Source organism: Aspergillus japonicus, assembly GCF_003184785.1.
Source record: "Aspergillus japonicus CBS 114.51 unplaced genomic scaffold BO86scaffold_68, whole genome shotgun sequence".
NCBI classification, from domain to species: domain Eukaryota; kingdom Fungi; phylum Ascomycota; class Eurotiomycetes; order Eurotiales; family Aspergillaceae; genus Aspergillus; species Aspergillus japonicus.
The window spans coordinates 1-25,555 of record NW_020291705.1 but is presented as its reverse complement, the minus strand read 5'-3'; the positions used below and the strand labels follow the sequence as shown (position 1 = coordinate 25,555).

At 54.7% G+C, this 25,555-nt stretch overlaps 10 protein-coding genes across 10 annotated transcripts; 7 read left to right on the top strand and 3 right to left on the bottom strand.

Annotated features, from left to right (window-relative positions):
- Nucleotides 1-242: 242 nt before the first annotated feature.
- BO86DRAFT_369953 (alpha-L-rhamnosidase) lies at nucleotides 243-3,156 on the top strand (the record flags this gene model as incomplete). The annotated part of the gene is made up of 1 exon (XM_025670264.1): nucleotides 243-3,156. The coding sequence occupies exon 1, from the start codon at nucleotides 406-408 to the stop codon at nucleotides 3,154-3,156; it is 2,751 nt and encodes a 916-aa protein (XP_025523638.1). The 5' UTR covers nucleotides 243-405.
- An 822-nt stretch (nucleotides 3,157-3,978) lies between these two features.
- Nucleotides 3,979-5,781, top strand: BO86DRAFT_346548 (sugar porter family MFS transporter). The gene is made up of 3 exons (XM_025669250.1): nucleotides 3,979-4,219; nucleotides 4,293-4,742; nucleotides 4,801-5,781. Exons 1-3 carry the CDS (start codon nucleotides 4,171-4,173, stop codon nucleotides 5,748-5,750), a joined length of 1,449 nt encoding a protein of 482 aa, XP_025523637.1. The 5' UTR covers nucleotides 3,979-4,170; the 3' UTR covers nucleotides 5,751-5,781.
- Nucleotides 5,782-7,821: 2,040 nt separating this feature from the next.
- On the top strand, nucleotides 7,822-11,411 carry BO86DRAFT_346545 (uncharacterized protein). The gene is made up of 4 exons (XM_025669249.1): nucleotides 7,822-8,403; nucleotides 8,455-8,767; nucleotides 8,820-10,492; nucleotides 10,561-11,411. Exons 1-4 carry the CDS (start codon nucleotides 8,174-8,176, stop codon nucleotides 11,321-11,323), a joined length of 2,979 nt encoding a protein of 992 aa, XP_025523636.1. The 5' UTR covers nucleotides 7,822-8,173; the 3' UTR covers nucleotides 11,324-11,411.
- A 342-nt stretch (nucleotides 11,412-11,753) lies between these two features.
- On the top strand, nucleotides 11,754-12,266 carry BO86DRAFT_392322 (uncharacterized protein; the record flags this gene model as incomplete). Its single annotated transcript, XM_025672783.1, has 1 exon — nucleotides 11,754-12,266. A coding segment is annotated over exon 1 (164 nt), but the record flags the coding sequence as incomplete, so codon positions are not given.
- Nucleotides 12,267-13,958: 1,692 nt separating this feature from the next.
- Nucleotides 13,959-15,884, top strand: BO86DRAFT_450757 (general substrate transporter). Its single transcript, XM_025676816.1, has 5 exons — nucleotides 13,959-14,184; nucleotides 14,235-14,495; nucleotides 14,548-14,796; nucleotides 14,846-15,152; nucleotides 15,209-15,884. The coding sequence occupies exons 1-5, from the start codon at nucleotides 13,984-13,986 to the stop codon at nucleotides 15,787-15,789; spliced, it is 1,599 nt and encodes a 532-aa protein (XP_025523634.1). The 5' UTR covers nucleotides 13,959-13,983; the 3' UTR covers nucleotides 15,790-15,884.
- A 258-nt stretch (nucleotides 15,885-16,142) lies between these two features.
- On the top strand, nucleotides 16,143-18,874 carry BO86DRAFT_450756 (TPR-like protein; the record flags this gene model as incomplete). Its single annotated transcript, XM_025676815.1, has 4 exons — nucleotides 16,143-16,233; nucleotides 16,446-16,596; nucleotides 16,648-18,326; nucleotides 18,363-18,874. 4 exons carry the CDS (start codon nucleotides 16,143-16,145, stop codon nucleotides 18,872-18,874), a joined length of 2,433 nt encoding a protein of 810 aa, XP_025523633.1.
- Nucleotides 18,875-19,136: 262 nt separating this feature from the next.
- On the bottom strand, nucleotides 19,137-20,368 carry BO86DRAFT_322394 (tyrosinase family protein; the record flags this gene model as incomplete). The annotated part of the gene is made up of 4 exons (XM_025668387.1): nucleotides 19,137-19,857; nucleotides 19,913-20,035; nucleotides 20,093-20,218; nucleotides 20,271-20,368. The coding sequence occupies 4 exons, from the start codon at nucleotides 20,366-20,368 to the stop codon at nucleotides 19,137-19,139; spliced, it is 1,068 nt and encodes a 355-aa protein (XP_025523632.1).
- Nucleotides 20,369-20,685: 317 nt separating this feature from the next.
- Nucleotides 20,686-21,127, bottom strand: BO86DRAFT_403366 (uncharacterized protein; the record flags this gene model as incomplete). Its single annotated transcript, XM_025673931.1, has 4 exons — nucleotides 20,686-20,782; nucleotides 20,835-20,879; nucleotides 20,930-21,003; nucleotides 21,053-21,127. 4 exons carry the CDS (start codon nucleotides 21,125-21,127, stop codon nucleotides 20,686-20,688), a joined length of 291 nt encoding a protein of 96 aa, XP_025523631.1.
- A 1,157-nt stretch (nucleotides 21,128-22,284) lies between these two features.
- BO86DRAFT_412828 (putative MFS multidrug transporter) lies at nucleotides 22,285-24,116 on the top strand. The gene is made up of 3 exons (XM_025674687.1): nucleotides 22,285-22,592; nucleotides 22,651-23,145; nucleotides 23,195-24,116. The coding sequence occupies exons 1-3, from the start codon at nucleotides 22,371-22,373 to the stop codon at nucleotides 24,005-24,007; spliced, it is 1,530 nt and encodes a 509-aa protein (XP_025523630.1). The 5' UTR covers nucleotides 22,285-22,370; the 3' UTR covers nucleotides 24,008-24,116.
- Nucleotides 24,117-24,345: 229 nt separating this feature from the next.
- Nucleotides 24,346-25,485, bottom strand: BO86DRAFT_439867 (glycoside hydrolase family 28 protein; the record flags this gene model as incomplete). Its single annotated transcript, XM_025676181.1, has 3 exons — nucleotides 24,346-24,668; nucleotides 24,834-24,963; nucleotides 25,063-25,485. Coding segments are annotated over 3 exons (876 nt in total), but the record flags the coding sequence as incomplete, so codon positions are not given.
- Between the last annotated feature and the right edge of the window lie 70 nt (nucleotides 25,486-25,555).

The following is a 25,555-nucleotide window of genomic DNA, read 5'->3' as shown; positions in this document are numbered from 1 at the left end:
CGAGGACAGACCAGGATTCCCCGTGGGGAAGCACAGCTGCTGGTCGGGGGAATGAACGAGCGGGAGAACCTCGGAAGAAAAAACCGGCAGTTGGTGGCAGGCAGTGACTAAGCAATCTCTGACTAAGGCGGTGGGAAAGTGACGAGACCCAAAGCGGTCTAGACTAGTTTCACCCGTGACAGTGTTTTGGGGGTCTTTCGGGGTCAATTCACGCGAGTTTCTCGACGCTCTCCCCTCTTCTTCCCCCCCCCACACTGACCACTGACTCCATTATCGTCCCACTTTTATGGAGGGGTAACTGGAAATGCTTCCTCTTTGGGCTGTGAGAATGGGTCAAAATGAGAATATCTCCCAGCTGGTGGCAGTCTTCATGACACTCGCAGAAACACACTCGCTTCACCCACCATGGAGATAACGCGCTGTGGAATTCATGGTTTCCATGAGGTTTTGGGAATCGATGTCGACGAGGTCCGCTTCTTCTGGGTCATCGCATCCACCCAACCAAATGGCTCGCAGAAAGCCTATCGCGTGGTACTGACTACTGACGAGTCGAGCCTGCGTGATGACAATGTCAGTCCCTCGAAACTGGCCTGGGACTCTGGCTACGTGGAGAGCAATGAGCAACGCAACATCATCTGCAAACCCGACAACGGCTTCCAGTCGACTTGCAGCTACTACTGGCGAGTGACCGTCTGGGATCAATCGGATCAATCCTTCCACAGCGCAGTAAACCACTTCTTCACGGCCTACCCCCGTTCTCATCTCCTGCCTCCCTACAGCATGAACCAGACCTACATGCCTCATACCGCCCTCATCTTCCGCACCTGGTTCGAAGATGAACCCAACCGCTGGAAGGCTGTGTGGATTGGCGACGGAGGAGACAAGCCAATTTACGTGCGCAAATCGTTCGACCTCTCTCGGACGCCGGTACGCGCCATCTTGTTTGCATCTGGACTGGGTCACTTCAATATGAGCGTGAATGGCCGACCGGCCTCCGACCACCGCCTCGATCCCGGCTGGACCAACTACCACCGTCGCGTACAATTTACATCCTACGACGTAACCGCCCAGTTGCAAAAGGGCCAGAACGTGCTGGGCGCGCATGTGGGCAACGGCTTTTATGCAGGTGACAAAGGCGATGACCGCTTCTTCTGGCCCATGTACGAGGATAATACCTATGTCCGCTACGGCAACGAGCTGTGCTTCTTCAGTGAGCTGCATTTGTTCTATGAGGACGGCGAGCACACCACATTGATCTCTGATCCCACTTGGCGCGTGAGCAAGAGTGCCACTACACTTGCCAACATCTATGCCTCCGAAACCCACGATCGCCGCCTGTATCCGACCGGCTGGGACGCTCCCGGATTCGACGATGCACACTGGGCTCCCGCCAAACCGCTCACAGGACCACGAGGTCATATTTATTACCAGACCCAACCTCCCGTCGTGCTACATGAGACTTTCGAACCTATCAAGACTCACAGTCCACGCCCTGGCGTTGTCTGCTACGACTTGGGTCAAAATGCGTCCACAATGGTTGAAGTTGTTGTGGAGGGCGCCGCAGGGTCTGAGATTATCGTTCGATATAGCGAGACGGTCAAAGAGGACGGCACCGTGCTCATGCCAGATCCATTGTTCAAGGAGTTCGAGACGGGTGTCTTCTCCCGCATCTATCTGGCCGGTACGGGCGCCCCTGAGGTGTGGGAACCGGACTTCAGCTTCACCAGTGCACGGTATATCCAAGTAGAAGGCGTTTCTCTGGATGGGAAGAATGGCCTCCCCAAAATAACATCCGTTGTGGGTCGGCACATCTCGTCTGCTGCAAGACGACTGGGAACAATGAAGACCAACAAGGAGGATGTGAACGCTTTGTTGAACGCATGCTATTGGACGTTCAACAGTAATCTTTTCAGCTACCACACCGACTGTCCACAGATTGAGAAATTCGGCTGGCTGGAGGTCACCCACCTGCTAGCTCCCGCAACACAGTACATTCGCGACATGGAGTCCCTATACACTAAGATTCTAGATGATATCCTTGACACCCAAGAACCCAATGGATTGGTTCCTACCATGGCGCCTGAGATTAGATACATGTGTGGACCACTTCACGATACCATCACCTGGGGCTGCGCCTTGTGTTTTCTCCCCGACATCCTTCGCCAATACTACGGGTCAACGCATGTTATCGCCAAGGTCTTTCCCGCGGCAGTGCGCTACATGGAATACATGCGCACCAAGGAGCGACGAGGCGGCTTGATCGAGCACGGCCTCGGCGACTGGGGACGGGGCATTGCCCACGGCAATAATCAGGCCAACATCGAGACGGCTATCTACTATCGCTGCCTGCAGAACGTGGAGATGATGGCACGGGAGCTGGGCGAGACACAGAAAGCCGACGAATTCCAGCAATGGGCGGCGCGCATCTACGCCGCGTACAATCGCCACCTCCTTGTGACTGACGACCCCGCTCGCCCGTATGCATATTACACCTCGCTGGACAACTACCCGGAGCGCGACCGAGACGCGATCGCGCAAGCAATGGCACTACAATTTGGCATGGTGCCGCAAGAGCATCGGGCCGATGTTATGGCCGCCTTCATGGACGACGTCGCTGACGGCCGTATGCGGTCCGGCGAGATCGGGCTGCGTTTCCTATTCAACACGCTCGCGGATGCCAAGCGTCCCGATCTAGTGCTGCAGATGGCTCGCCAGGAGGAACATCCCTCGTATATGCGGTTCCTGCGCCGCGGGGAAACTACCCTGCTCGAGTTCTGGCAGGATGCGTGCCGCAGCAAATGCCACGACATGCTGGGAACCATTTACGAGTGGTTCTACGCCGCCGTGTTGGGATTGAAGCCAACCGGACTGGCGTATCGGACTTTTGTGGTAGACCCACCCTACGAAGCGGAATTCGACCACGTTCACGGCAGCGTGGACTGCCCGTACGGCTTGATTACTGTCGAATTTACGCGCGACGCGCAGGGCGCGGTGACGCTTAATCTGCGCGTGCCGTTCGGGACGACGGCTGTCGTCAAGTTGCCCGAGAACGCAAGGAACTCAGCTTATCTTCAAGCCGGCGAAGCAAAGCAGGCCGTGAAGGGTGATGACGTGCGACTAACTCACGGCGAGTATGCTGTTTTCGTGCAGCTATAATTTCAATAAACTTGTACATAGAGGTTAGACTAGTTTAATGAGGAGTCATTTTGATTACCAGTCATCGCCGTGGTCTAATCTTCCTCGCCAGAATTGAAGTTTCGGCGGAGTCAGATGATTCGGAGGCGAGCGAAGACTCGTATCTCGGTCTGAAGGTCACCGAAAAGGGCCTCAATCCTGGTGAAGGTCGAGCAGTGCGTTAGTGTGTGATTCGGTTGGCCATGGCGAGGAATGTTAAGAGGAGAGATCCAGCAGTGTGAAGTGGGCGACATCCATTGGGCAGGCAGGAGTGGTCCTGTTTACTCGGGGAACGGTTTCCCGACCTTTTTTCTCCAGAATCCCCACCCATACGAAAACCGGAGGCGAGGGCAAGCCGTGCACAGGCAAACAGATAGCCAGACACCAACCAAGGGCGTGTGCGTTCTCACAACCTTTGAAGCAGTTCGGAAAATCCGAGTTTACCCAAGCTTTAGTCGAACTTGGCGGGCGAGGCTAAACCGTCTTGGAACAAGCCACATCCCGCTTTAGGGCTCACCCCCCATTCATCTCCAATTGTGACTGCGTTTTGCAGAGGCTCGGAGATCCGACCCCCTTTGGCAGAACAGCCAACCTCCAGTGGCATAGCTGTCATCCATTCAAAAATTTCCCCTCCGCATGGGGCGTGACCCGGTCTCGGGTCAGAGAACCCCGAATCGGCTTGAATCGGCGCTGGTGCTACCCCAGATCTCATGACGGCCGGCGCTTCCTCGGCTATTCCCCACGGCAAGTAGCCGGGCTTGCTGCTTCTCATAGCCCATGGGGCAGAGGAGGAATTGAGACAACCCCAGATTTGTCCCGGATTTTGGCCCAGACCCCCAGTCAACCACGCTAGATATCGCTTGTCGGGGCTGGAGTCAAGCCAAGAGGTCACCCGCCACCCATGGCCTAGCGCATTGCAAGCTTCTTATAAGATGTAGACTCTGCCGTCTGCTCAAGCCTGCATAGAGGATCGACGTCGTTTGTCTACCGAGCAGAATGACTAAGATCTCGACATTGTTGTCCGCCGTCTTCCTGGCCATTGGAGGTGAGTTTGTCGTGTACATCATACCCGCAATTTGAGATCATGGGCATTGACGCTGGTTTGTTCGTGTGAAAAGGCTTCCTCTTCGGTTATGACAGCGGTATTGTCACCTCGACCATCGCTCAGACCGAATTCATCAAGTATTTCTCCAATCCTAATGACACCGTCACGGGTGGTGTCGTCTCCGCTTTCCAGGGTGGCGCCATCTTAGGCACCATCATCAACATGTTTACCGGCGACAGATTGGGCCGCAAGCTGTCCGTCTTCGCCGGAGCCTGCATTTCCGTTTTTGGATGTGCGTTGCAGGCAGGTGCCGTCAACATGACCATGCTTATCATCGGCCGGTTCATTGCCGGAGCCGCCGTGGGCATGCTGACATCCACTGTGCCTATGTACGCCGGTGAGATGGCCGAGGCGCAGACCCGCGGCATGATGTCCGGCCTGCTGCAGTGGATGTTGAGCTGGGGATATCTGGTGGCGCAGTGGTTGGGCTATGGATGCTCTTTCAACAACACCGCCTTTCAATGTATGTTCTGTATCATCTTGCCCACCCAAGCGTTTACTAACGTTTCGTGCCCCTGCAGGGCGCTTTCCCCTCGCCTTCCAATGCGTCCCTGGCGTTGTGCTCATGTGCGGTGTGTGGTTTCTCCAAGAATCCCCGCGGTGGCTCATGGAGCAAGACCGCCACGACGAAGCACTGGCAACTCTTCACAAACTCCATGGTGACGGCACTCCCGAGAAAGCCAGCTATATCGAGCTCGAATATCAGGAAATCCGAGACACGATCGAGGCGGAACGCGCACACAATAGCATTACCTGGTCCTCTATCTTGACCAAGCCCTCCTGGCGCCGACGTCTGATCCTTGGCTGCGGCGTACAGATCTTTGGTCCTCTATCAGGTATAAATTGCATTAACTACTACGCTTCAAAAATATACGGCGAATTGGGCATTGATACGCGCACTACGCTCATGATCGTTGGTATCTCCGGGGCGCTGTCGATCGTCTACGCAACCATCGGTCTGTGGGCCCTCGAACGGGTCGGCCGCATCAAGCCTCTCATCTTCTCTGCCGCCGGCATGGCCGCAGCCTTGGTGTGTAATGCGGCAATGTCGCAGCACTGGAACGAGAACAACGCCAACCAGCTCCGCGCCATGGTGGCCATGAACTTTGTCTTTAGTTTCTTCTACACTGCCCCCGGGATCATCTCCTGGGTGTATCCTGCCGAGATCTTCCCTGTGGACATCCGCAACCAAGGAAATAGCTTGACTACCTTCTGCAATTGGGCCATAAATCTTATTTTTGCGCAATTCTCGCCCACCGCACTGACGAATATCGGGTTCCGGTACTTCTATGTCTTCTTCGTGTTCAACCTCATCGCCATGATCTGTTACATCTTCTTCTTCCCTGAGACCAAGGGGAAGACACTGGAGCAGATGGATGCATTGTTTGGAGATGATCTTCCTGCGGTTGGGTGGGAGAAGGAGGAGAAAGGCCCCGAGGCAGTGGCTGTCGAGGATACGTCTAAGGAGTAGTCTGGAGTGTATCATGAGGTCTTTACGGCGTGATTACCATCTATGATACTAGTATAATGCTCAATAAATGAATATGAACTGTTCATGAACTTTCACAGACTGCTGAGCTCCAAGTATGATGTCCTCTAGGCTTGCTAGGTAGACTAGGTACCGCAAGGGGGAAAGGAGGAAAGATGCGCTGGAAGGAATTGGAAAGGAGAGGACTGTGGGTACAGAGAAAAGGGACGAGAAAAGGACTATCTTATGTACTCATGGTTTATGACTTCATGATCATCGGGATTGAAGCTTGAAGAGGGGCCTTTTCTGCACTATATTCGATTTGCTCGGTGGTGAGGTCTTGAGGGTTTAGTGCTTCGGCCGATAGCCGAGAACCAATCACGTGATTGGGGTTTGTTTCTGTCTCTGCTTACCGCTCAATCCCGACATCCGCTTGCCAGGTACAGCTCGTAACAATTTCCGGCAGTTGATCGCGAGCTGATTTACTCACATCTTCCGCTGAAACTGTTGACAGTGTCTCTCTCTGGGGAAATAATGTCTCGAGGTTGTCTCATCAATCTCCCTTTATTTGCCGGAGTTGCTGGTCTCAGCCTATATGCTTTTGCAAACCCGCTCGAGCAGCCGAGCTTCTTTCTAGATTGATCATACCGACATGCCTAAGGAATCAGGCCACAGGATCCAATCCTGAAACCTTCCATTATATCAGTAAGCTTGCATCCGGAATTAACTTCCATTCCATGCTTGATTATCCTGATGATTCCTGGGGCTAGATGAGCGCTTGTGTTAGCATGAGCTCATCACATCCAGGTCAGCACCTATGACTCCGCAACACTACGTCAATGTGTACAAAATGCTCGGAGAGATGCCGCGCAGGATTGGCACAGACCGCCTGGGACAGCGATTTTTCTTCTTCGTTTCTGGCTCAAGGGAGGTGACGAGGTGGTTGACCACATCATATCGCCCAAGCCACCATTTAGCGAACTCAAGACAATGAGCACTTCAGGCAGCATGGGTGAAGCTGTACCCGAGGGCTTATCCCACTCAACAGAGCCTGGTGTTCGATGCATGTACTGCTTCGAAGAATGCAATCATGTCTGGATCCTCGAATGCGGCCATCAAGCGTGTGGAGATTGTGCTCGACGATGATTCACATTTCCGCAGCAACGGAGTCCAGATCTCGACCTCAATGTTGTGGTCTGGCAGTCACGGAGCAGCTGATTCGCTTCCTGCAGATGATAACGAGTATTACTTGTACCAGGATAAGGTGCTTGAACGCACAATCGAACGGCCGATATACTGCGCAGTCCCTTCTTGCTCTTCTTTTATCGCGCCTCGCAACATTGAAGGAGACTATGCGTGTTGTCCCAATTGTGGGACCAAGACCCACGTTCCTTGCCGGGTAATCGCACATCCCGGGTAGTGTCGTGAGGATAGGGCCCTTGGGGCTACTCTGAAACTGGCCAAGGCAAAGAGATGGCGACGATGCTACTGGTGCCAGACGATGGTGGAACATGCTAGAGATGGTTGCAAGGTCGTGACATGCCAGTAACTCTGCTATCCCTGACCGAGCTTGGGGACTAAATACTGGATTCCTCTAGCTGTGGAAAGAATTTCTGTTACTGCTGCGGCGCTCCCATTTTAGCAGAGCCTTGCAGCTGTATAGGCTGGCCGCTTCAAAAGGAGCAATTTGGGTCCCATCTCGGTCGCTACGTATTCCTTCCCCTTCTCTCCCCAATTGCCTACCTTTACCGAAAGCTAGAGGCTCGGTCACATTAGGGGTTCATCGATCTTGCCTAGTGGGGTCGGTATTGCTAATTCTGCTTGTGGAAAATGAAGTGATTAGTGATCCAGATCCAGGTTTCAGTCAATTTCGATAGCGATTGACTATTTAGATCTAGCGTGCTTGTTAGTTAATCAAAATTGTGCTTATGTCATTGGCATTGTCCGGTTTTGTGCGCTGGTATTACGTCAGCCCAGATCGATGACGCATGCTCCGTGCACAACTACCGTATAACTTGGGATCGAGAGAGCATAAGCTGCATGCGAACAGCAAAGATCAGCCCGACTATTTCACTAATCATAAAGTTTAAGGGCTGCAGATCGACTTGCTTTTCCGAACACAAACTCGAGGCAGGTGAAATAGACTCGCCTCGCCCCCACGTGTGCCCAACCGTCTGACATTTTCTCTCCCCTGGAGTCTATTCATCCCTTTCTTGCCTTCCATCCTCGGTTCGATATCATCACTTCTGTCCAACACTAGTCACTCATTTCTATTCATCTCGTTGGGTAAATGGTACGATCGCTTATCATCAGTTTTACATCTCTTTGAATCACTAGAAGTGTCACTGGATCCATCCATGCAGCGCAGAGAAAGGACAGCCGGCAGTCATCTTGTCCCTGGATAAAAAGCAACCAACGGTGACACCATGGCCGACATAAACGAAGCCCCGCCTAGGAACGACGGGAAACCCCTAGAAAACCTTCAAGAAACCGTTCTGAAGAGAGGGAAAAAGCGTCTGCCGCCATTTCTCGACCACTTCAACGCGCGCGACTTGAAAATCCTTTTCCGCTGTTGGGTTGCGGCCTGGGTGGCTTGTCTGCTGTTCCTGATCAGTCCATCCCTGTCGAGTCTTGGACAAGCTACTTTCTTCGCATGGTAGGTCGAATTGACTGTTATTCTGCAGTACGCGCCAACTGACCGCACTAGTCTTGTGTTGCTCATGCTCCCGCCATCAAGTGTGGTGTTTATCTATCTCCTCGGAGCGCTCTCCCTATATCTGGGTGTGTGCTTAGCCTGGGCATGGGGCGTCATTACGATGAAGGCCGCCTACGCGGCCAGATCATCTGCAGACACGCAAGCGCAATTGCTGGCCCTTGAGCAAACCGCGGTGCAACGTGCTAATGCGACCGGGCAGCCAGTCGCCAGTGTGCTCCAGGTGTTGGTCTACGAAGGCCATATGCTGGATGCGCGTGTGACAGCTGTCACTTACTGCCTCATTTGTACTTTTATCTATCTCATGGTATGACTCTGACCCATGCTCGTTTGCCCGACAGTCATAACCGTAAAGTTAGGCACGCCTTCGAGCCAGCAATCCGAAAGCGACATTTACGGCTATCTTTGGCATCATAATATCAGATCTGTTTCTCACGTATCTACCCCTGCTTCCGTCCTTCAATGGCACACTACCCCTTGCACTTGCCAAGCCGGCTGGCGTCGGCATCGGTCTGGGGTTTGCCTGTTCGGTGCTGATCTTTCCGCAATCCACATCACGAGTCGTTCTCAACAGCATGGAGGATATCATTGAGCTGCTCACTCACCCGCTAGCTTTCACCTTGGCGACGCTCGGGAAACGGGATCCAGACCTGGATATGGCGCAGTTGCGCAAGACGCAAGTCGGGATCATCGGCGAGTATCGGAAGGTCGAGCCCGCCCTGGCTTTCTTGCCGTTGGATTTCTCGATCGGGTGTTGGGGCGCGCAGCATGTGGGAACTCTCAAGGAGCCCGTACGACAGGCTATCGGAGCCATTCTCTCCTTGCTCGAGTTTCACATGAACCGCGTCTCCGGCAAGGCTCGCGCCAAGGAGGTTCTACTGAAGTACGTCGATAAAATTACGTCGGAGGAAGAAAAAGCCAAGCCCTTGCGTGAAGTCGGACGCCACCAGCTGCAGCAAATGGCGCGTTTGCTGGACGGTCTGCGCAACTCCGACAACGAGCCGATTCCGGAAGAAACCCTTCAAACATTTGTCAGCACGTCTTCAAAAGCCATCGACGCATGTCTGAGTGCACTTAAAGCCGCGAAGGATTGCATTCACATGGCAAATGGCCGACCGTGGTTTCGGCGCTCTTCGCCCGAGGCGCGGGAGGAATTGTGCCAGCGGAGCCGCAAGACCCTCGAAGATCTTCGCGCAGTGCGCCAAACCTTCATTCTTCAGACAACAGAGTCGCTGGTTAGCTGCTACGGGCCGCTAATGGACGGGAGACCGGGTGAGGACGCTGACCGTCACGCCAAGAACTTTGGAGGGATCGTAGTTGGTATGGTGTTTGAGGAAATCATGGCCAACGCGATGGACAAAACCGAGTCCCTACTGGACCAAGTTCTGAAAATCTTCCAAAGCTCTCAGCGAACACGAGTGTGGTGGCCGTTGAGTCTCAAAGCCTTCGTGTTTTGGGTGTCAGGCAAGGGCAACAAAGCCCCTGCCATGGCTCAAGTCGCCGACGACGATCCAGAAGAGCAGCCCGACGCTACTAAACCAGTGCAAGAGAGATTGCGGTTGAGTCGCGGATACCGCGTCAAGCGCCGCGGTCTGCTTAGTCGTACTATTCTGGGCACGTATCACTGGTTCACATCAGCCGAAGGACTCTACGCCTTACGTATGGTAGTGGTCACTATTGCCATCGGTATTGTTTCTGCTCTACCTAGTACGGCGGGGTTTTTCTATCGCGAAAAAGGTCTTTGGGCTTTGATCATGGCGCAGACAGGTCTCTTGCCATACATGGCGGACTACCTATTCTCCGTCATTGCGCGCGTTATAGGAACCGTTGTCGGAGGTGTCTTGGGCTTGCTCGCATGGTATATCGGTTCAGGCAATGGACCGGGAAGTCCCTATGGACTAGCAGCTATTATGGCCGTGATGCTTGTGATCTTCCTCTGGTCACGTCTCTTCTTGCCTCCTAGTCTCCTACAGGGGAGTATCATGGGAGGTGCTACCTTTTTGCTTGTTGTTGCATACAGCTACGACGATACGTAAGTACAACTCACTCCAATACGCAAGTACTACTAGGTAGTCCTGTTGTGATTGACTATTTACGCAGTCACATCCCAACCTACGGCAATCCCGGCGTCGGATACACCGTCTTTTGGCGTCGACTGCTGTTAGTGCTGATCGGCATCGGTGTGGGGACCGTAGTTCAGCTGTTCCCGCACCCTCCCTCCGCTGCGAAGCATATCAGCAAGACCCTGTCCACCTCCATCCGTGCCATCTCGGATCACTACGCACTTTTACTGTCGTGCTGGAGCCGAGGCCAGGAAGACGGTCGCATCCTCGCCGAGCCAATTTCACTCCAGATGGCCGAGTCCCTCGTATTGCTCGATGGGCCTATCCAGCTTCTGCGCTATGAATTCTCCAGCTCGCGGTTCGACAGCTCGAGCATGGATCAAGTCAAGCTCCTCTGCCACGGATTGAACCGGAACCTCGGGCGTCTGCTCTCCCTCTCGGCCTCCTTGCCGCAAGAATACCAAGACCGCCTCGCGCGGATGACAGGGCTACTGGACCATCGCTGTATCGGCGAGATCATGGCCGTGCTGAGTGTCTGCGAGCAAGCGCTCAAGACGGGCGATGCTCCGCCCGAGCTCTTGCCCACCCCGCTGATGCAGCGGTCTATGGAGTATTGGCACGCGCACGCGATGGATACTCTGCTGTCGACGGAGATGCTGCGGGATGAGGATTATCGCCGGTACTGCGTCGGGGTGAGTGCGTACGTCAAGTTCCTGAGTACGGTGGACGAGCTGGTGCTGGTGATCAAGGGGGTGTTGGGCGAGTCACACCTGGTTTCTTGGGAGCAGTCGGAAGTGTGATTTGATTATAATATAGGTGGTAGCTTACGTTTCTGGGGAGTATATATCGCTAGGATACCATAATGCATATAACATCGAGTGTAGCGAGATATTCATGACTTTTACTGCGTTTTCTATTCGTATCCTGAGTGTTTCTCTAGTTCAATAGCTCTGTATTACTTTTGTCTCCAATGGGGTGATCTACGAGTCGGCATTGAATTCCGCCGCCATTGCTGGCAACGCCACGATCCAGACCTCATCCTGCCACACCCCGCGGAGGGTCCTAGGTCTATCCCATCGGTGGCCTCCCCGCGCGCTGCTCCAATTCCCAACCGACGTTCCAACCCCGTTATGCCTTGTTATACCTACACCCAGAAAAATCCCAAGCAGAGGAACTTGGTTCCGACCACAGATCTCCCAACGACAATGATGTTGGTGATGACGGACCCCCCTGACTGACCCCCAACAAGCCTTCCCAAAACACTACCGGCCCTATAAATCCCCACCTCGCCCAGTGCATTCGACTCGCACATCGCCTGCTGGACATCACCTGCGAGGCCTACTTCCACACAGCCACATCATAAGATCCATCAGCAATGCACTCCCCACCTTTTCATCTCCTCGTCTGGCTGGCAGTGACAGCAATAGCCCAGCGCGGCCCCGGCGAGATCTGCGCCCCTTACCCGGGGGCCTTCTGCGAGGAAGGGCTGTCGTGTGTTTCGTGCCGTCCGAATGTACCTGGTGTGCCGGGGGGTGATGAGTAGCGTTGTCCTTCGCAGAGGGAGAACGAGCCTGGATATTTGCTCATCTGGATGTGTAGTGTGGTTTTCATAATCCGTGCAAGGGACAAGAGTCGTGGTATCGTGGTTGTTGGTGAGGAGGGAGGGAGGGGAGGAGGGGAGGGAAGAGAGGAGGAAGAGGTCACGAGTGTGGGCGTTGGGCACGACGTAGCGCGGGCCCCGGCCGGGGTCGGGGTCATTTTCCTTTTCTGGGAGTGAGCTTGCTCGGAGTTAGTGTGTGATGGCGCTCGGGTTGTGGTGGTCATACGAACTGAGTGGATGACTATCTGATATAACAAGATCCTTGCTATAACGAACCGGAGTGGCATTCTGTGGTGGTTCGTTATAGCTTTGGACACGTAGCTTGCGTTGTCAGTGCTGTTCTAGTTCTTTGTTCCATCAGGCCTGAGGTTCCTTGGCACTTGAGACCTTGGACGTTGATGTTTTTTGTGTGTCGACATCTTCTGCGTTGTGACTCGCATGAAGGGTTCGGGATCTGCACGTATTCATTCTGAGAGTGAGACCACGCCATCTGGTCGGAAGGATGTTGCGGTGCGAGTAATGAAGCCAGTAGGCTGTGGTGGACAGCGGGTCCAGGCTACAGGCTGCAAGACTGCAGTGTGATCCTAAGAGCTGGCTTGTCTCAAGGGAGAGCATGTGATCTGGAGTAGTGGTTCCTGACACTGCACCGTCGGCCGAGTGCCGAACAAGGACGCTCACTTGTTACTCGGGCAAGTGACCTCCTGCTCGGAGACAGCTTGCTCTGTAACCGAAGCTCTACCATGGCAAGCGACCACTTACAGTTATCCATGCATATTAAACCGTGGGTCTGACATCACAACAGGAACAACACCCAAGCAAGTCACTCCACCTGTTGGCGTCCAGCACGAATGAATCTCTCCTTGGATATTAAAGCTGACCGCCACTGGGCACTGCACGAGATGGGTAGATCCTGATCGGGCTCGGATGCATCATGTTGTGACCGCATGCGGTGACCATGTGTAGCAAGCTTCTCGGCTGCAACGTCTTTTCCCAATCGCTTTCATCGATAGGTGCGATAATTCCTAACTCCCGCTAAGGCGCAGCCACAATCTGTCGCCTCAATCTTCCACCAGCCAAAGCGAGGAGGCAATCTCGCTCAAGCTTCGCCAGGCGTCCACCGCCTAACTTACCCGATGCTTGGATAATGATTCTGCCGTCTGAGGTCACCTGACCGGGGTGCAGACTGCGGAGAACGCGGGATTTTCTGGGGTTGGGCTCCATTCCCACATTTGTATCGATTCTCAATCACCTCTTATCAGTCAATTGGCTCTCAGCAAACCACGTTGCCTGGATTGATCTAAACCAATCGAAGTGAAATCTCTCGAACACAGTTTCCATCCCCGCAAAGAATGACCCGACAACCAAGCACCCACAGTTCCAGGCTTATCCCAGTTTGGCCCCTGGGGCCCCGCATAACCGGATTGAGATTTATCCACAGAAGGCCAATCCCCGCGGGGTTACCATCACAGTCTCACGCCTGGCCCTCGCATCAGTCCATCCTAAATTGATTTGATTTCTCTCTCCCTTGCGACTGGTTGGTCAAAACGCCACCAACCCTTTAGCACCGGATTTCGCACGCCACAACCACCTCCCGCTCCAATCGAACCCTGTTGTCTCGGCGCCTGCCCTGCTTCGGGTAACGCTCCCCTGTCGTCTCACTCAAGATGCTCGCTTCCTGCGTCGGAAAAATTGGCAAAACCCCGGCGGGCAAACACAGACTAGCTCCCCTGGCTGTGAATGCAACCTCAGGCTGGGAGGCGTGCAGGGCGCCGAAACTATAAGACCCGGTACTTACCCTTTTTCCCGGCTTGGCTTTCTCTGTTTCTTCCGTGGCACTTTGACATTATCCGCGCTTGCAGTATGTCGACTGACGTTGAGAAATCCAAGGATGAGCTCCGTGGGGAGCACGTCGACATTGATCATGTCGAGCTCAAGCAGAACTCTGATCTCATGAGAGAGGCGTTCGATGCCGAAAACCGCGAGCATGAGATGGGCGTGTGGGAGGCGGCCAAGACGCACCCCTGGGCTTGCTTGTGGGCTTTCATCATGTGTTTCACTATTGTGAGCTGATCTTCGGTCGATGGTTGCCGGATCGCCGCTAATGCAAGTAGGTCATGGAATCGTTCGACATGTTCCTGAACGGTAACTTTGTCGCCCTCGATGCATTCCAACAAAAGTTTGGTGTTTCCGTGGCGGGATCAACAGACAAGGTCATCCCGACTCGGTGGCAGAGTGCGCTTTTCCAGGCTGGTCAATGTGGCGCATTTGTCGGCGTTTTTTTAGCCGGTCCTATTACAAATAAGCTAGGCTATAGATGGACGACAATAATCGGCCTGATTCTCATGAACGCCACTATCTTCGTCTCTTTTTTTGTGAGTTGTTCCGTGTTATATTCGGAGCTACCGTCTGACGCAATCCGATTAGGCCAACTCTCTCGCACTCCTGACCGTGGGTCAAGCTTTGGAAGGTGTGCCATGGGGTTTCTTTATCGCCAACTCGCCTGCCTATGCCAGTGAAGTTGTGCCCCTCGCTCTTCGAGGTGCATGTACCGCGACCTTGCAGATGTCTTGGTCCATCGGCTCGATCATTGTCGCCGGTGCTACCTACAGCTACAACAAGTATGAGAACGAGTGGGCCTGGAAAGCGCCCCTGGCCCTGCAGTGGATGTTCCCGGTCAGTCTATCCTTTCTTTTGTTCCACCAACGCAATCTGACCCTTATAGACACCTCTCCTGATCCTGGTTTTCCTTGCCCCTGAGTCGCCTTGGTGGTTGATTCGTCGTGGGCGTCGGGAGGAGGCTCTTCGGTCCATCAAGCGCCTCGGGAAGGAGAAGGAAGAGGAGGCACACCAGGCTTTGGCCATGATGGAGCGTACCGTCAAGATCGAAAAGGAGCAGGGTGGAAGCCCGACCCTCCTCGACCTTTTCAAGGGTACTGATCTGCGCAGGACAACGATATCGTGTCTTTGTTACGCAGGGCAGAACTTCGCAGGTAATTTGATCGCCAACCAAGCAACCTTTTTCTTCGAGCGTGAGTGATTCCAGAGTTCCCGAGACCAAGGATGTGATGGCTGATACCTTGTTTAGAGGCTGGCATGTCGTCTGAACGTGCTTTCCAGCTTAACCTGGTTAATTCGTGCCTCCAATTGGTCGCCAACGGCCTTTCCTGGGTTGTAACCGCCTGGTTCGGACGCCGCACGGTCTACCTCTGGGGTACTGCAACCAACATCATATTGCTCTTTATTCTTGGTATCGTCGCCTCAGTGGAACAGAACGACCACACCAACATCGCCCAGGCCTCTCTCGGAATTCTCATCTCCTTCGTTTTTGCCGGTACTCTCGGACCGATCTCCTATACTATCATTTCCGAGACCTCTTCCATCCGCCTTCGTGCGCTGAGCACCGCTGTCGGTCGTGCTGCCTACTATGTGGCAGAAATCCCCATGATCTACCTGGCCTCTAAGATGCTCAACACCACCGGATGGAACCTGGCTGGCAAGTGCGGTTACGTCTGGGGCGGTACTGCCTGCGTGTGCTGGATCATGGCTTACTTCTTTTTGCCCGAGCTGAAGCACCGCACGTACCGTGAAGCCGATATCCTGTTTAATCGCAAGGTTCCGGCTCGGAAGTTCAAGTCGACTGTTATCGGGGTCGACGAGAACGAGTAAGCGTAAGTGCACTGCGGAAGATTCTAGAGCGCTTTGTGATTCTCTGCGCGTGATACCAGTGATGTGATAGTTGATTAATTGATCAATGCATTGTGCACGTATCCTCATAACCAGGCAATTGACAGGCATGCTCTGCTGCAACCTGGAATCATTCAATTTCTTCGTAGTCAGGGTTTCTGAGACGACCGCTGGATAGCAAACAAACAAACACTATGGCTTTGCTAACGCGAAGACTGATGCCCAAGGCACCAGTCACCTGATAGCCTCTTTTAGCCGCCGGAGAAGGCTACCAAAATAACAAACCGAGTCTCACCTACTGTCAATGGAGTGTGACGGTCTGGGTCAAACAAATCATGTCATCAATTTACTTCAATGGTCCGAACTCTGAACTTCAGGTTGGAATCAATAATGGTGCGATCACCGCCCAGCTTCATGTCCCACCGGGTAAGTTGCTCCCGCTGCAGTCCATGGTGTCTGTGGCGCTTCCCTTTATGAAAGGCAGCCCGCAGGCAGTTCTTCCTCTCAGCTCCCACCTCGTTCTTGGCTCTCCTCCTGAGCTCATCACCAAAGTATCATCGAAAGGCCATCTGAATTCAACTAAGTGCTTTAGTTGTCTTCTCATTTCCATCGCATCCACTGACAGGTTCTCTCCACAGAACGGCCCGAAACCCCGCCCCATCCACTCTCCACCGTTCCGTTCCGTCGAGATCCAGACTTCGTCGATCGCGGGACACTTCTCGACCAGATCCGTGAAAAGTGCTCCGCTCCTGCTTCTCGAATCGCGCTTGTCGGTCTCGGTGGCGTTGGGTAGGTCACGATAACCCGTGGTTGGCTGACTGCATTACTGATATTTCGGAGGAAATCGCAACTTGCCATCGAATACTGTTACCAAGTCCGCGAGAATTTCCCGAACACTTGGGTCTTCTGGGTACACACGAGTAATGCTGCTCGATTCGAGCAAGGCTTCCGGGAAATTGCCGACCGTGTTAAAATCCCCGGTCGGAAAGATCCTAAGGCCGATGTCTTCCAACTCGTTCGGGACTGGCTCAGCGATGAGAGGAAGGGCAAATGGATTCTAGTCTTGGACAATGTCGATGACGATGAGTTTCTGAACAAGGCTGCCCCTGGTGACTCGGTGAGCACGACGGGAAAGGCCCTCATCGACTATATTCCTCAGAGCCCAAATGGGTTCTTGATCATCACCAGCCGCAGTGCAGCGGTTGCCTCGCGGATTGTCGAGCCAAGTGATATCATCGCAATTGGACCAATGCACAAGACGGATGCGCGACTGCTTTTCCAGAAGAAGCTCGATGTTCAACAGAACCTAGCTGGAGATGAGGTGGAAGAGCTTGTCGCCGCCCTGGAGTATATGCCGCTTGCGATCGTGCAAGCCGCAAGCTATATCAGATACCGCTTGCCGCGCTTTTCTGTTTCACAATATCTGAAACTCTTCCAGAAGAGTGATCGCAGGAAGCTGAGTCTTCTGGACAACGAAGGAGGCCATCTTCGTCGAGATCGAGAGGCGCATAACTCTATCATGATTACATGGCAGATAACCTTCGATCACATGCGACAGACTAGGCCATCAGCAGCGGATCTGTTGTCGCTGATGAGCTTTTTCGACAGACAGGGGATTCCTGAAGCCTTACTCCGACATCGAAGAGACAAAGGCGCTAGGCGTGCAGATCCACCGGGGAATGACCTGACAGGTTTGAGTGATGAAGAGAGTACGTCCAGTTATGACGACCAGTTCGAAAAAGATGTTGTGATATTAGGAGACTATTCTTTAATCTCCATAACAGATGAAGATGTCTTCGAAATGCATCGGCTGGTGCAACTTGCTACACGCAAGGGGCTCGAAGCACATGGGCAATTTGAACGTTGGAGAGAACGTTTCATCATTATCCTTGGCGAGTCCTTCTTAACAGGGGGGTTTGGATATTGGGAAAGATCTCAGGCACTTTTCTCACATGTCCGAATGGCTGTGCGACACAGGCCAGACACAGAACGTTCTCTTCAAGACTGGGCAGCGCTCATGTATAAGGCAGTCGCGTATGCAGCGATCAAAGGAAATTGGGCGGAGGCAGTGAAGATGGCAGAAAAGACCGAGAGAGCAGCAGCGAAGTTATTAGGTCAAGAGCATCCTATCACACTACAGTGTACGCAGATGATAGGATTGGTGTGTATAGTGAAAGGGGAATTGCACAAGGCCGAGTTGTGTTTCGCACAAGTGATGAACATCCGGAAGCGAGTACTGGGCTGCCAACACCCCGACACCTTGAAGACCATGGCCCACCTCGCATCAGCATACTCAAGCCAAGCGCGATTTAAGGAGGCTGAAGAGCTGGGATTGCAAGTTATGAAGGCCCACAAGTCAGCGCCGGGCCCTGGGCATCCTGAAATATTGCACTGCATAGGTCGACTTACAATAATCTACCTAGCGCAGAACCGATTGAGAGAAGCTGAAGAGTTGGGCGTACAAGTAATGGATGGCTTGAAAAGAGTATTAGGGCCATATCATCCCGACACGTTGCTCGGTATGCACAACCTCGCAAACATATACTGGCATCAAGACCGTTGGAGAGAAGCCGAAGGGCTGATACTGCAAGTAATTGGTACCTACAAAAAAGTACTGGGTCCTACACATCCTAACACATTTTTGAGTATGTCCCTGCTAGCAAAGATATATGCAGATCAGGGTCGACTAAGAGAGGCTGAAGAGCTGGAAGAGAAAGCCATAGGCGGCCTAGAGAGAGAATTAGGCCCAGAGCACCCAAGCACGCTGATGTGTACCGCCAGCCTCGCAGCCACATTTAGAGAACAGGGTCGATGGGAAGAATCCCAAAAGCTTCAAGAGAAAGTACTGATTGCTTCTGACACACCACTGGGCCCTCAAAATCCTCACACCTTGGCCAGCATGCACGACCTTGCAATCACGCTGAAGAAGCTGAATCGAGAAGCAGAAGCCCGCGACTTATCGACAAATTGCACGCAGCTAAGCACGCGTGTCTTAGGCTCTGATGATCCTATCACTATGTCCTTCGGTGGGGTGCTGGCCCGCTGGCAAACCGAGACGCGGAACTAAAGTCATTGAATTGACTCACGGTGTGAATTGGTCATATGCAACACAGTGCTTGTCGACTCTTCTTAGAAGTACTCAACCAAGACAAAATCTCGTCCACCAGATAACATCAACTTTTCTACAGAATTACCATGACCATCTCGACGTATACGGCCTCCAACACAGCAATATCCATGATACAGGCTTGTATCCCAATCTGTTGTCAAATCACGTCGATACGAAAAGCTCCCGCATCCATTCCCTATTAGGAATTCAACAAGGGAAGCTAAGTATAAGCATAGCAGTACTTCCCGGACCGCGAATCCACCACCTCACCGATCCTCCTCTGGCGATCCAAGACCCCAAAATCCATCAACGTATCCAAGGTCACCAACGGCGCGTCCGGAGGGTTATAGATCACCGCCGTCCCGTTCAGCGCGTTCCACCGCGCCGCGAAATCCCGCTCCTGCCACAGCGTCCACATCCGATCCACCATGCCATGGTGCAGGAAGAAGGCGGGATCGTGCGGACTGGCGAAGACGTCCAGCATCGCCCCGCCGACCGTCGTGTGCCCGCCGCCATGCGACCCGATCAGCGTCGCGTTACTCGGGTCCATCACGGCCATGAAGGCGTCCATGTCCGGCGCGGAGAGCAGCATGTCCACGCGCTGCTGGCTGTTGAGGATCTGCAGCGACTCGGGCCGGAAGTTCCGGTTCAGACATCGGGGATTGTAGCGCCAGGGGTCGGGCGGCAGGGGCCCGTAGGACTTTACGAAGTCGCGCGTGAAGGGGCCCAGGTGCAGGGTCCAGTTGGCGAAGGGCCCGGAGTTCACGCACCCGCCGCCGGCGCCGGGGGGCAGACACCCGCCCAGGTTGGCCGGGCAGAGCGCGGGGTGTTCGGCAGTCGAGGCGTTGTAGATGCCGTTGCCGCCGAGGGAGGTCGGGAAGTTGTCGAAGAGGGGGCTCGATAGGAGGTTGTTGTTGGTGTAGAGCGGCCAGTCCCAGTATCTGCGGCGTTTGTTAGTCAGGGGTTTGGTGTTTGGTGATGGAGGGATGGACCTACGGTTGTGCGCCAGCGTATCCGCATTCTTCGCGGAGGGCTTGCTCCCACAGCCAGGTGAAGTGGCGGTGCCATGGGAGGAGGAGCCCGTTGTTGTGGATGACCAGGGTGTTGTTGATGTGCGTGCTGTTGGGTGTCAGTGGTCTGTAGGTCTGGCTGTCGAGGTGGGGGTGGGCAGCTCACATCACGAAATCATCAATGCGGTCCCGCGCGCCCGGGAACTGATCGCGAGGGAGGCGTGAAGGCCGGCTGCGCATACACCACAGAGCGTCGATGTAGTCTGTCCGCTCTTGGGGCTTCAATTCCTGCCTGGCAAGGGTCAGAGAGGGCTAAAAGTCAGTCTGGGAACGGAGCGGAGTACCATTCCCGGCGAAGCTGGGCGGTCTCTGGATGGCATCGCGACTGGGGTGCCGCCAGCACGGCGGTGGCGGCAAGCAGGATGGTATTGAACACGCGCATCTTGACGGTACTGCCGAGTCACCAGTCCTCGGGTTGACAGACTTGCGCGACGACTACGAAGAAATGCACTTTATATACCCCACGGGGTCCAGAAATCAGGCAACCTCAACCTTTGGACCCTGCATGCTGGGTACACAGCATGAAGGACGTCCCGGGTATTCGCAGAAGACATATCCACCCCTGCCAGAGAAGCAAACATTTGGGCGTCTCGGGACAATTCCATCTCGGTGCAGAAAAAGCAAGCCTGGCTATTGGCAATTATTTCCATTAGACGGGTGTATGGTGCATATGATACATCAGATCGATCCTCCTCTCCGCTAGTAACACTCGATACTGTCGATGAAGGGAATGGGATCGGAGGAGGTGTGTAGACCAGGGTTGAGCATGGAACTCCGGCCAGTGCAGCCGATCGCGCTGGTTGCTGTCAGTCATATTTCCTCACTCTGCTGGGTTGGGTGAAGCTTACGTGAATAGTCGACACGGCCGCGACAAGAACACGGTGCTGACCTCCCTGGGTCCTGTCAATGTCTGCTCGGAATCTCCAGGATCGATCGCACTTACTCTTCCGAGAACTTCCAGCAGTCGTTCAAAGGCACCTGCATGGACCGACTCCCCTCCGTGGTCTCGTATCCGACCTGTCCGCTGGTCAGTGTGTGGTCGAGGGTTGGTGGCTACGCGACTCACGGTGGTCCATTCCGTAGCGCTGCTCACCGCCGCGAGGAGCAGCGCCCCCAGGGACAAGGATTTGATGGCAAGCATAGTGGCGATTGGAGAGATCACCAGGGTCTGATTCTTTGGGAAGCAACGAGGCAGGTGGTGGACTGACGCGGGCGCGCACCCTCTGACATGTAGTATTTAAGCGGTCGAGGGCGGCAGGGCAGGCCCTTTGTTGTGGTTTGCTCACATCCCTTGCGTCGATGGGGCTGCATTCCAAGCGCGACCCTGCGTCACGGTGGTGGTCGAATACGAGTCCGTTCAGCAGCAAAGAACGAATATCTGATGTGGTCAGGTGACTTGCTGACCTGCCATTGAGGTTGTTTACGATCGGATGTGAGATCCAAGACGGCAGGTCGACCCCGACACTCGGGATCTGGGGTTTCAACCTTGAAATTGCCGAGGTCGGGCAGGGTCCAACGACGGGTGAAACATTATCCTCAGGGTCGCAGAAAACGACTTTATATACTCTGCTTATAACTCCGATGCAGAAATTCTGATTTCTTTGACTCGCATTCACCTTGTCTTCTTGCATCGCAGCTTTTGCGCAGTGCGATGCGATGCAGGTTGTGCGCGTGGCGGTCCAAGCCATCGGAAAAGGACCGACTGACTCATCCGTGCGGATAAATATCCGCCACAGTCAAGCCTCAGGGCTTGAATCAAGCTACCTAAGCTGTGCCATCCGTAACTTAGCTGGCAGCCTGGTAGCTTGCCCATGGTCGGAAGACTTGAGGCAGCGAAACACCATGTGAAGGGCCCTGGGCAGGAAGCTTGGGTCTTGAGCTCGGCGTGCGGGGTTGCACGTGGACCAGCTCGACTAAGCCCCAAAACAGCCATCCGGGAGTTTGGCTCGGGAGTTGAACTCCCTCATCCTCGGCCACACGGCGTACCACCTCGGTTGTGTCGTCGGACGGTATTATATAACGACCCTGACAGCCCCAGGCGAGCGTGACCGGCAATGTTGGCTGCCTCCTATCTACCGCCGATCCACCGGGTGCTCGCTTGCTGGGCAATCACGATGGGCTGCACTGACCGGGGGATCCACGTCGCCCCGTGCGGGCAATCCAGCCCGTTCTAGAGGTCCTTATCTCGGCTAATTGTCGTTTCTCCCCGGGTTTGGCCCGCTGCGGGTCCGAAAGGGCGTGGATTCGCCCCCGTGGGGAGGCGAGGGGGAGGGGAAAGGGGAGGGTCCGGGGTCGAGGGGATTCGGGCATTCTCTTTATCTCCCCTTCCCCAGGTTGACTCGGGCCTCATACGATGCTGAGAGCTGTCACCCCATCCTCACATCATGCCATCCATCGAAATGTCGACCTCCTCGCCGGAAGACCTATCCGGCAAAGCACACTCGGACTACTTCGAAACGACCGAGAAAACCGCCTACGTCTCCGATGCCGTTGAGTCGCTGTCTGAATCGCACAAGGCCTACCTCATCGAGCGCCATGGCACCCTGGAACTCGATCCGGTGCCCAGTATGGATCCAGCGGATCCGTACAACTGGCCCGCCTTCAAGGTAAACATCTTGCCCGGTGCTTTTGTGTATTGTCGAAGCTGGGAATAACCATGCGAAGAAAACCCTGAACCTGGTCCTCGTGGCCTTCCACGCCTGCATGGGCACGTTTACCGCTGCGGCCATCATCCCGGCGTATGAATCGATCTCCGAGGATTTGGGGGTGAGCATCCAGCGCACCAGCTACCTGACCTCGCTGCAAATCGCCATCTTGGGGGGTGCTCCGTTGCTGTGGAAGCCCCTGTCGAACCGCTTCGGCCGCCGGCCGATCTTTCTGTTATCGTTGATTCTGAGTTGCGTGTGCAACATCGGCTGCGCCCGCAGTCCCGACTACGCCTCGATGGCGGCGTGCCGCGCCCTGGTCGCCTTCTTCATCTCGCCGGCCATGGCGATCGGCAGCGCGGTTGTGACGGAGATGTTCTTCCGCCACCAACGTGCCCGCTACATGGGGATCTGGGCGGTGATGGTGACGCTGGGGGTGCCGATCGGGCCGTTCATCTTTGGGTTTGTGACGGAGCGAGTGGGATATCGCTGGATCTTCTGGATCCTGGCTATTGTAAGTGAGCTGACCCTGCCAACTCGTCCTTGACTGACTTTAGGTCTAGACCAACGCCGTCGAATTCCTCCTCTACCTCCCCTTCGGCCCCGAAACGCGCTACGTCGGCACCGACCTGCACTCGTCGACGACCTCGACCTTCAAACGCGAATACCTGACCCTCTTCCACCGCATCGACCCGACCCCCTTCCGGGCCGCGGAGTTCTACCACCCCCTCACCCTCTTCACCAACATCCCCGTGCTCATCGCCTCCGTCGCCTACGCGATGGTCTTCCTGTTCGGCTCGGTGATGAACTCAGTCGAAGTCCCGCAGCTGCTGCAGGTGAAATTCGGGCTGAACGCGCAGCAACTCGGCCTGCAGTTCCTGGGACTCATCATCGGTTCGTTGCTGGGCGAGCAACTGGGCGGCGTGCTGTCCGACACGTGGATGAACCTCCGCGCGAAACGGACGGGCCACCCGCCGGCCCCGGAGTATCGGCTGTGGCTGAGCTACGTCGGGTACCTGGTGACGATGGCGGGGATGGTGGTGTTCCTGGTGTGCACGGCGCAGGCGGAGGAGGGTCAGTGGACGGTCGTGCCGGTGGTGGGCACGGCGATCGCGGCGTTCGGCAACCAGGTTGTGACGACGGTGATGATCACCTACGCCGTGGACACGTACCCCGCCGATGCGGGCAGTGTGGGCGTGTTTATTAACTTTGTGCGCTCGACGTGGGGGTTCATCGGGCCGTTTTGGTTCACGGATTTGTTTGACAGCGTGGGTGTTGCGGAGAGTTCCGGGGTGGTCGTTGCGTTGATTGTTGGGGCCAGTGTTTTGCCGACGGTTTGGGTGCATTGGCGCGGGGGGAGGTATCGGCGGGATTGATCGAGCCTTCAGGAGAGGGTTTGGGAGGTGGATTGAGGGTGAGACAATGTGCTGTTGGGGATAGGTAGATTTGTATATAGAGAATGCTCGTTACTTGACTATAATTGACTTGACTTGGGGTGCTGAAACATAGCTTCGTATCCTGCCAGTAATTGCCCACACTTTAACCAACGCACGCTTCTCCTCATGCTTGAAATCAGAAATCGCGCAGTAGATCTCCCACCAAACCAGTTGACACAGCCACAGCCACTACCCTACCTAGTACCAACAACCCCAACCCCAATATATATTAAACCCCCATTCATCCCCCCTCCTAATCCAAGATCAACCCAGAAAAGCTAGCAACTAACCCCACTCGGCACATTCGTACACTTCGAACTCGTCTTCCCCCCACTGACACTCACATCCGTCCAGCTCCAGTCCGAACAGCTGCCCGACCCGCACGAGATGAGGATGTTGGTCCCGGAGCTGACCACCGAGCCGTGCACGTTGTCCAGCACAAAGTCCGTGATCGGCACCCCCGTCGTGGGCGTCGACGACGTGTCGCCGTAGTTCTGTTGCACCACGATCCCGTACTTGGCGATGGACGTGAGGGTTATGTCCTTGTAGGTGATGTCGCTGACGGAGCCGGTGGTGTCGATGTTGGTTTTGATGCGGACGCCTTTTCTTCTTGTTAGTGGGGGTTGAGATGATTGGGGTATGGGTATGGGTTGGAGGTGGGGTGGGGGGCTGCAGGGTGCAGGGGGAGTGGGCTGAGGATCGGGGCACTGAGGTGAAAAGGAAAAGGGATCGGGCTTGAAGGGGACCAGATCCAAGGCAAACGCACCATTATCCGAGTTGATGATCGTCGAATCCACAAACGTCACGTTCTTGACCGTATTATCGCTGCGTCCGCCCACCGAACCAATGGACAACCCGTGGCCCCCGGAGCAGTAGCCGCCCGAGAAGTAGATATTCTATCACCGGGCACACACACAGTCAGCATCATCACCGAAACAACCAACCCCTCCACTCCCCAAAGAAACTCCCTTCAGGCAGGCACGTAGATCACTCACCTCCCCCGAGTTAACCGCCACGCAATCATCCTGATTATACACCGTGGCCCCGGTGATCGTCACATACGTACTCGTGCCGATATCAAACGCATCCGTGTTATGCCCGCCGTTGTCGTCGCCGTCCGCGTTATCGATCGTGATATCCTTCAGCGTCAAGTAATCCGACCCCGCGACGCTGAACACCTGCACCGGCGAGTTGACGATCTTCAGCCCGCTGATCACCGAGTTCGTCAGGCTGTGCGCCGCGAAGAACTTGGGCTTCGTCTTGCCCCCGTTGCCGCCCTCGCCGTCCCACCACCGGCTGCCGTCCCCGTTGATGCTGTGCCCGCTCGCGCCGGTGATGGTCAGGTCCGTGCCGGAGACGGAGATGAGGGGTCCGCTCCATTCTTTGTAGCCGAAGGTGGTTTCGCCGGAGAAGATTACCTATCCATTTCTCATTAGGTAGGGTTTCAGAGAATGAGTTAGTGGTGTGGACAAGGAGGGCGGGCGGGGG

Coding starts and splice junctions, on each gene's coding strand:
- BO86DRAFT_346548 (XM_025669250.1), top strand. CDS start 4,171: ATGACTAAGATCTCGACATTGTTGTCCGCCGTCTTCCTGGCCATTGGA. Junction 4,220..4,292: donor CGTCTTCCTGGCCATTGGAG/GTGAGTTTGTCG, acceptor TCGTGTGAAAAG/GCTTCCTCTTCGGTTATGAC. Junction 4,743..4,800: donor CAACAACACCGCCTTTCAAT/GTATGTTCTGTA, acceptor GTGCCCCTGCAG/GGCGCTTTCCCCTCGCCTTC.
- BO86DRAFT_346545 (XM_025669249.1), top strand. CDS start 8,174: ATGGCCGACATAAACGAAGCCCCGCCTAGGAACGACGGGAAACCCCTA. Junction 8,404..8,454: donor CAAGCTACTTTCTTCGCATG/GTAGGTCGAATT, acceptor TGACCGCACTAG/TCTTGTGTTGCTCATGCTCC. Junction 8,768..8,819: donor GTACTTTTATCTATCTCATG/GTATGACTCTGA, acceptor CCGTAAAGTTAG/GCACGCCTTCGAGCCAGCAA.
- BO86DRAFT_450757 (XM_025676816.1), top strand. CDS start 13,984: ATGTCGACTGACGTTGAGAAATCCAAGGATGAGCTCCGTGGGGAGCAC. Junction 14,185..14,234: donor TCATCATGTGTTTCACTATT/GTGAGCTGATCT, acceptor TAATGCAAGTAG/GTCATGGAATCGTTCGACAT. Junction 14,496..14,547: donor CTATCTTCGTCTCTTTTTTT/GTGAGTTGTTCC, acceptor CAATCCGATTAG/GCCAACTCTCTCGCACTCCT.
- BO86DRAFT_412828 (XM_025674687.1), top strand. CDS start 22,371: ATGCCATCCATCGAAATGTCGACCTCCTCGCCGGAAGACCTATCCGGC. Junction 22,593..22,650: donor ACAACTGGCCCGCCTTCAAG/GTAAACATCTTG, acceptor AACCATGCGAAG/AAAACCCTGAACCTGGTCCT. Junction 23,146..23,194: donor TCTTCTGGATCCTGGCTATT/GTAAGTGAGCTG, acceptor CTTTAGGTCTAG/ACCAACGCCGTCGAATTCCT.